The following is a 9,167-nucleotide window of genomic DNA, read 5'->3' as shown; positions in this document are numbered from 1 at the left end:
AGTGCCTTCTCTTGGCAAAACTCTATTAGCCTTTGCCCTGCTTCATTCTGTACTCCAAGGCCAAATTTGCCTGTTATTCCAGGTATTTCTTGACTTCCTACTTTTGCATTCCAGTCCCCTATAACGAAAAGGACATCTTTTTTTGATGTATTATAATGAGTGTGTAATGAGCCTCAAGGCCTACTAGAAGTTAATCTTCTGCCATCTTGGGCCTAAATCAGTTTTAACCAGTTTTGTCATGTCCTCAATGGCTCTGCCATTCTTTTAAGTCTTGTGCCCTGCCCCCTTCACTTGTGTTTCAAGGAGATTCCAGTTTCCAGCCTTGAATCATCCCAGTCAAAGCCAAGTGGATCAGAGGCAAGCCTAAACTGCAAATTCATGAGCAAAATAAATGTTATTTTAAGATGTTGAGTTTGGGGATAATTTGTTGTGCAGTGATAATAACTAAAAAATTCTCCTAAAGCTTAGGAGGGAAGAGCATGCTAGTAGGATATCAGAAAGTGCTGGGGGTTTGGCTGAAATTCTTGATAGCATGTAAGAAACTTAGAAAGTTACAGAGGACTGTAGCAGTCCAGACAGCAAGGAACCTACAATCTTGTAGTAAAGTTGGACTTCCATACTACAGGTGAAGCCTTTCACAAAGAATCACATGCGAGAGTGAAAGTAAAAGTCAGACAAGAAGCCTCACAATGTCAAGGAGATGGAAGCACCTGATGAAAAATATTCATTTGTAAAGGAGCTTCAGCCACAGATTCCTAAAAGAACACTACCTCAATGCTCCAGGAAGGCTAAACAAATTAGGAAAAGCAAAAAAGTTCTTCTTCTATTTTCCTCCTAAATTGCAAACAGGTGGCTTAGTGGAAAAGAATTTGCCTGCCAATGCAGGAGACACAGGTTCAATCCCTGGGTCAGGAAGACCCCCTGGAGTAGGAAATGGCAACCCACTCCAGTATTCTTGCCTGGAGAATCCCATGGACAGAGGAGCCTGGCAGGCTATAGTCCATGGGATCACAAAGAGTCAGACACAACTGTGACTGAGCATGCAAGTACCTAAGTAGCAAAAAGGAAGTATTGAAGGTGAAGACCAACCAGCAGTCAATGAAAAACAAGTGGCATCTTGTTTTTCATCCCATCTTGACTGGGATGATTCAAGGCTGGAAACTGGAATCTCCTTGAAACACAAGTGAAGGGGGCAGGGCACAAGACTTAAAAGAATGGCAGAGCCATTGAGGACATGACAAAACTGGTTAAAACTGATTTAGGCCCAAGATGGCAGAAGATTCAACTTCCAGTAGGCCTTGAGGCTCATTACACACTCATTATAATACATCAAAAAAAGATGTCCTTTTCATTATAGGGGACTGGAATACAAGGACCTGGCAACTACAGGTCCCTGTAGTTTGACATTTGAATGTTAACAGGCAGCAAATCACAGAAGTACTCACCTCCACTTCACCATCAGGACCACTGGGGCTAGCTATTTCAATAGTCCACCACATCAGTAAAAAATTTCAACCATCAAGGTGTGTAAAACTGTACTGATGCTGTACATTTTTAAAATATACAAAATAAAATAATAATAATAAAATAATAAAAATAATAAAATAATAATAGAAGTTCTCATATTTAAAAGCTGTCCTTTTGGATGTTGATTAATCTTGTGTCCCACCTTGGAGATCAATGGTTTAGAATTTAGACTTAATCAGATCTTAGGAAAAACCATGACCACATAGTTACTTAACTATTCTAGATTACATCTCATTGTGCTAGTTTGGATAGCTAATCACTGTACAAAAGGATCCAGTTATACAGTGGCTCAAACACTATAGACATTTATTTCTCACTCTGTTAGCAGTCTAGGGCAGGTGTTCAGGTGGGCTGGAGGCACTCTCCCATGAGGTATCTCGGGGAACTTGTTCCTTCTCTCTTGGGACTCTGCTCTCCCCAAGGATCTTCATATCATCCGCAGCTGGTCCATGGAAGAGAAAACAGAGAGTCAAGGATACACCCTCATCATCTCAGAGATGTACCCAGGAAGTGGCAACTGCTACCTTTATTTCAAGTGAGAAAACCTGGTTGGACAGCCGTGCCTAGCTGCAAGGGATGCTGGGAAATACAGTCCAGCTTTCTATTTGTGGCCACAAATCTATAACCAGGGAAGAAGGGCAAGATTTGATCTCTTCCCCACTCAATTTACTTCTTTGTAAAATTATACATAATAATATGTTATCCATGAAATTTATTTGGATTAAAAGCAAAGTATTCATGTAGCTTTTTTTCCTTTTTGTCCGACATCTTAGCGAGGCGGCAGTGGTCGCAGTTGCTCTCCGGCCTTCGCTATGCCGCCCAAGGATGACAAGAAGAAGAAAGATGCTGGAAAGTCGGCCAAGAAAGACAAAGATCCAGTGAACAAATCTGGGGGCAAGGCCAAAAAGAAGAAGTGGTCCAAAGGCAAAGTTCGGGACAAGCTCAATAACCTAGTCTTGTTTGACAAAGCAACATATGACAAACTCTGTAAAGAAGTTCCCAACTATAAGCTTATAACTCCAGCTGTCGTCTCTGAGAGACTGAAGATTCATGGTTCCCTGGCCAGAGCAGCCCTTCAGGAACTCCTTAGTAAAGGACTTATTAAACTGGTTTCAAAGCACAGAGCTCAAGTGATTTACACCAGAAACACCAAGGGTGGAGATGCCCCAGCTGCTGGTGAAGATGCATGAACAGGTCCCACCAGCTGTACATTTTAAAAAATAAAACTTTATTAAATAAAAAAAAAAATAAATAAAAGCAAAGTATTCATGTAACACTTTGCACAGTCTTGGCATGTTTAAGGTGCTAATATGGGGAGAGTGAGGAGGAAGTAGATGAGGAAAGGGGGTTTGTGAGAGGAGAAACTGTGTGGTGGGAGGCCTGGTCCTTGGTGACTCTGGATGAGTCAGTTATTTTGAGTGGCCTTGGATGAGTGTTCTGTGCTCCCTCTGAACCTCAGCTTCTTCATCTATGAAATGCAATATTAGACTATTTATGGGTTTTTGTATCTTTGCATTATTATCTGCTTATGTTTTGGGTGATCACTTGACTGACTCCCTTGAGGACAGAGTTCATTTCTTTTACCCATGATCCCAGTGCTGGGCTAGCTCTCTGCAAAGCTGATACCTTCCAGTCCTGTTTATTCCACCTCCATCCCCACCCTTAGGCCCATGATGCTATCCAAGGTCATCCACAGTGCTGGAAAAACAATTCGTTACCTGTGCACCTATCACATCTAAATGTTAAAAGTGCTCATTCCATCTGGAGTCCATTTGACCATAAAGGTCTGGAGGTGGAACTTTGGTACTTAGTGATTACAGGATCTTTTCGAGCTGGAAGGCTGCTCTAAAGTCCTCAGATCCCATTGCAGGGTCCTTCCCTACTGAGACTGCTTGGAGGGTATGCCCCAGAAGGTCATCAGTTTTCCATGAGAAAAGAGATTAATTTCATTTTTTTCCTCTTCCAACTTATATTTGCCATCAAAAAAATTCTTGTTGATAGTCTGGAAATCCAGGGAACCTCCCTGTTTCCTCCTGTACTCAATTCCCAACTAACACATTCATACTCACACATTCTAGTTAGGGAGCAATAAGGGAGCTCAGCCTGGTGGTCTGTGACAACCTAGAAGGGTGGGAGGGAGATTCAAGAGGGAGGGGACATGTGTATTCCTATGGCTGACTCATACTGATGTATGTCAGAAACCAACACAGTAATGTAAAGCAATTATCCTCCAACTAAAAATAAATTTTAAAAAAGAGTAATGGCTATGAAAAAAAAAAAAACAAACCACAGCCACACTTCCTGTGGTGCCAGATGGCTCCTACATGTGTGTGTGTGGACATTCCATACGGCCCAGAGTCCACAGGAAGAAGAAAAAAATTAACAGAAGGACAGAATGCAAACATTGATATTATTAGCTGGTACTTATTGCCGAAAGACACGTCTTCCAAAAGGAAATATCTTGTCACAATCTTACTTTGTTGACTAGGGCCAGGGCTGAATCATTTACAGAGAAGACTTGCACATCGATCATCTTCTTTATTTGAGAATCATTAGCAAAGAAGCGGAGACTTGGAGAGGCTGTGACTTGTCAAGGGTCAAACAGCTAAGACGTGGGAGAGAGAGGACTGGCATTTAGCTCTTTGGGCTCTTGATCAGCATTCTTTCCGGGACTCAAAGCTACTTTAAAATGCAAAGTTTTCGTATCAAACATTTCCCTTTCCCAGTGAAGAACTGACCAATGATGCAGGAAAATTGTTTAGGTTTGTTGGCAGAACTTTCCTCCCAAATTCTCATCCTAACCACAGTATTTATACAGAGTCAATTGCCAGGCTGACAGTGTTTACTGCAAATTATAAATATTTCTACCTGCCTCTTAACTGCACCTGTGAAATCTACATGATGCCATTGTCATAATTCAGTCAATGACAGATATAAGTAGCCTGTTCCTATCTGCGCTCATCCTCCTATACTCCCCACTGTCTTCCCGCACCCCTCTTTCATTGCAAGTAGGAAACAGGAAAATAAGGCTATGGGTAAAGCCATGAGATGGGAATGCAACATTTGCTAGTATATCTTTCATTAGACAGCAAAGTTAAAATAATTCAGACAGATGGCAAGGTCATCTGTACTCTGCCAATTTATTTTAAAAGAGTCATTTTCTATAATTCAGATGTAGGGCTGGGCTAAATGTCAATTCTAATAAGGTAGAAAATTCTTACAGTGGAAAACTCTGTGTGCATGCGTTTCTAACGAACTCTGAGGACCCACTGTGCATTGCTTTATTTAGAGATCATTTTTTATTTTGTTTCCTGCATAATGAATAGGCTCGGTTCCAATCTCAAAGGCAAATGCATATGGAGATATAAAGGAAAAAACGGGTGGAGGGAAGCAATTTAATATATGACAGTGTCTCTCTCAACTAATGAATAATTAAATTTTGGATTTGTTGTCTGTCCAACAAAAATGGAAATATAGGCAGATGCTGAGGGAAGTGTGGCCATGGCATGTTAATGATGAATTAAATGAAACATTGTATTGTTCTATTATTATTGTGTGAAGCTGGGTGTAAGAGAAGAACATGAATTTAAGGAGGCAGAATGTCCCAAGGAGATTAAGGTGCTCTATAGTTTTGGGATCTTGCCTTGCAAATGAATCCCATTTGGCCAGAGGCAAAATTTTCTTCTCTTTTATTATATTGTTCTCTGCACCCCAACCTGACCCTCCCTTGCAACCTGGCTCATGCTCCCTAGCTCTTCCCAGTCCTCTGATCAAGATTGGAGTAGCTAAATTAAAGGACTGGTTAAAAATTTTGATTTTTAAATCAAAAAACCTACTCCTTGATGCCAAATAAATGCATAATTTAGAAAATAAAGAATCAGTACTAGTTTTTATATTAACTGGATGAGTCTTAGCAACATTATTCATAGTAACCTCAAACTGGAAACTACCCACATGCTCATCAACAGAAGAATAAATCAATTATAGCATATTCACCCAATGGAATTCTACTTATCAATAAGAATGAGTGATCTATAACTTCTTACTACCACATGGATGAATATCCTGTAAATAATGTTGAACCAAAGGAGCTGGCCCCAATAGAGAACATATCACGTGAATTAATTTATGGACAAAGAATACAAAAAACACGGAAAAACCTATCTGTCCTGTTAGAAGCAAGTTTATCTTTTTAGTTAGTAGTGATCAAAAGGCAGCACAGAAGGGGCTTCCTAGGTGTATGTAATAAATTACTTTTGAACTTGAATGTTGGATACACAGGTATATTCTGTTCAGACCATGAAGATTCATCAAGCTGTTCACTTCGTTTTTTCTGTATCTCCATTTCAATTTTAAAAAATTCAAAATTTTACTGGATGGATTCTCAAAATAACAACTTTAACAAAGAGACTTAGCAAATTATAACCTGTAAACATCAGGGACCCCAGATGGATCAGCCTTGGTAAAAACACAGTCCAACAAAGAAGTAGAGGCTAATAAGCAACAGTAATTCAAATGCATGTTGAACTTTCCTCTCCTTTCTTTTCTTCTGCTGCTCTGTTCTGGAGCCTCTAGTTTGTTCAAGTGTAATCTCCTCTCTCCTTCCAGCTCAATGTTGAGCTCCAGGTCGTCGTGGTTGTTCCCCTGACTCTCTCCTGCTTTTCCAGTCTTGTCTATTTCAATTCTTTCTCCTTCCTCCTATTTGTTATTCTGAACCCCACATGATGCTGCTTCTGTATTAAAATGGGATAAAATAAGCTATATTAAGCCATAATAATAAGCCTTTGGAGGAGAGAATTCTGAAGGTCAACGGAAAAAGTTGGGCAGTCATGACTTTTTTAAAGGTCTCATCTTATCAAGGGAAGCAACAATGGGGGATTACAAGGCTTTACTTGTAGAAATTGCTTGCATCTTGTTTGATATAAATCAGAGGGAAAAAATAAGTTTGCTTATGACTTTTGGGTGAAGGAAGACAACCACTAGTATAGTAAGCACCTGCAAATTAATGAAGGGGAGGAAAAAAAATGAGGAGTAATATGATGAAGCCAGCAAAGAGAAAAAGATGAAACAAAACACAGTTATATGCATAAGGTGAGATGAAATAAGTTAAGTCAATCCTTGCCTGGACTACAGCAGTTATCTTCTGATTGCCCTCTCTGCCACAGTCTGACCTGTCATATACTCAACCTTTACAGCACAGCCATGGCAATCTATTCAAAATAGAAATCTGGTTGCCATATTTCCCCAGGTGCCCTGGTCCTGTCCCCTGAGCCATCCCCTGGATAAAGTCCAAGCCTGCCATGCAAAAGTCTACCTACCTTACAGCTTACCTCCTGCTACACTCCTTCTCCATCTTGAAACCTATTGCTTTTCTGCCCAGTACATCCTTCCTTCTAGCAATTGCTACCCACCCACTCCCCTCCACCATCTCCTCCCCACATGGCTACCTTGTAAGCCTTGCTGTTCATGCAAACTTTGACCACAGCTGATTGCTTTTGATTGACAAAATAAGGACTATATTAGTTCTTTCTCTGAATCACACCTCCTCTGCTACAGTTGATTGGTTCAGAAGGGAATATCTGGTCAAAGTGAGTGAATTGCAATCCTTCTGTAAGACATTTTGGAACTGGAACAGAGAAGGAGAAATGAGTGTCTTCCAGTAGTTCAAACTGTCATATTTAAATTTTAAGAACTATGTCAGTGATGTTTCCTGACATCTGGAAATGGAACAGATGAGGAGGATGAGAGAGTAGGAGGGAGAGAGAGGAAAATGAGAGAGAGACAGAGACAGATACCAGAAGAAAGCAGAACTGAAAGCCAGAAGCTCTGGTCAGTGTTCAGGTTCTTGGTTAGACCTATTTCTAAAGGCCTGCTATTTCCTTGAAATCTATAAGATAGCCCAGTATCCTTAACAGAAACTTCTGTTCCATTTATCCAAGAGTCCCTTTTCTTCTAAAATTAACAAATTGCTTTTACTTCTTCACATTAAAATCCAATGGTGTGCTGATAAACTGGTTTTCTAACACACAAAAATGTCCTTATTTGTAGCATTTACCAGTTTCCATGGTATAAACATTCCTACGATTGCCAACTTCAAGCCACCAAAGGTTTAACAACTGGAAACTCTTTTTTTAAAAATTTCTTTCATTGAAGTATAGTTGATTTACAATGTTGTGTTAATTTCTGCTGTGCAGCAAAGTGATTCGGGTGTACATATATACATTCTTTTTCGTATTTTTTATTATGGTTTATCACAGGACTTTGAATATAGCAATTGGAAATTCTGGACTGTCTCCAACCAGCTCTTGCAGAAGAGCCAGAACCGCATACCAATGCAGTGCCACCAAGTTTTTCACCTCCCTGTCTTTGTTCATGATGTTCTTTCATCTTGTAATGCCCATCAGCTCTCTTCCTCAGCTTCTTACTTTCTCATTTCCTGCACTACTTCTGCCAGGAAGCCTTCTTGAACTCCCTCCACGCTCCCTTAGGTTTGCCACCGTTACTGAACCCGTGATGCTGAGCTGAAATTTATGTGACAGTGTGCTTCTCTAGTCTACAAATACCTAACCTAATCCTCTCTGTAGTCCCTGTGCCAACTCAGGGCTTGCTTACAGGATTGATGGGGAAGAGACTGGGTAGTTCTGGGTGCTGTTCTGGTAGTTCTGGGTGCCAGGACATCTCTGGGTGAGACAGTGCAGAAAGGGTCTGAGTGGTCAGAGCTCAGCATGAGACCTTAGGGGACCTGGAGGAGTGAATGCTCATCTAACCTCAGCCCTGGACGGTGCTTCAGGTCAAGACAGCTCTGCTGAAATTGATGGGAGCGCTAACAAATCCAGTAAATAAATAATTATCAGGACTTCCATGTTGGTACGGGGGATAAGAATCTGCCAGCTAATGAAGGGGTTATGGGTTTGATTCCTGGTCTGGGAAGATTCCCCATGCTACGGAGCGACTAAGCCTGTATGCCACAATTACTCAGCCTGTGCCCTAGAGCCTGTGCTCCACAACAAGAAAAGCCACTATGATGAGAAGCCTGTGAACAGCAATGGAGAGTAGCCCCCACCGCTGCAACTAGAGAAAGCTCGTATGCAGCAGCTAAGACCCAGTGCAGCCAAAAATAAATCAGTTAATTTAAAAAACTGTCTGAGCTTGACTATTATACTGGGAAAATAGCCATTGTCACAATAAAAAGTAACACCGGACTTCCCTGGAACAATCAGACTGTAGTTGCTAAAAAAAAAAAAAATCAGGCTTTGTGGTTTAATACATAAGATAAAAAAAGAAATACCGCTCAGTATTTCTTCAAGGGCTGTCTGCGGCCCTACCTCATCTGTGAGGCTATGGCTGGCTAGTCTGACTTACAGTGGCTCCGTTAGGACTTCTCTTTTTAACATTTGGTTGCTAATAAATCATGAAGTGATTCTTAGTATTTAGATAGCTCAATTTATACTTTTACAAAGCAATTTTTCACATGGCTACCCATATTGACGCCAAGTTTTTTAAAGCTAGGAGTCATTATTGTATCTATCTATATATAGTACTCCTTGGTGTGTCTCACCATACATCAGAGTCAGCCTTTCTCCTTGAATGCTCACCTGAGTTAATGCCAACGTGCCTTCTCTTCGTGTGGAGTGGACAGC

The 9,167-nt window shown here is 40.7% G+C and overlaps 1 protein-coding gene across 1 annotated transcript; it reads left to right on the top strand.

The window, feature by feature from the left end:
* The first annotated feature begins 2,275 nt into the window (after window positions 1–2,275).
* On the top strand, window positions 2,276–2,779 carry LOC122452450 (40S ribosomal protein S25-like). The gene has a single exon (XM_043486080.1). It carries the CDS (start codon window positions 2,340–2,342, stop codon window positions 2,715–2,717), a length of 378 nt encoding a protein of 125 aa, XP_043342015.1. The 5' UTR covers window positions 2,276–2,339; the 3' UTR covers window positions 2,718–2,779.
* Window positions 2,780–9,167: the final 6,388 nt, after the last annotated feature.

This window comes from Cervus canadensis, chromosome 13 (genome assembly GCF_019320065.1).
Source record: "Cervus canadensis isolate Bull #8, Minnesota chromosome 13, ASM1932006v1, whole genome shotgun sequence".
NCBI lineage: Eukaryota > Metazoa > Chordata > Mammalia > Artiodactyla > Cervidae > Cervus > Cervus canadensis.
This window is presented reverse-complemented; position numbering and strand designations above follow the sequence as displayed.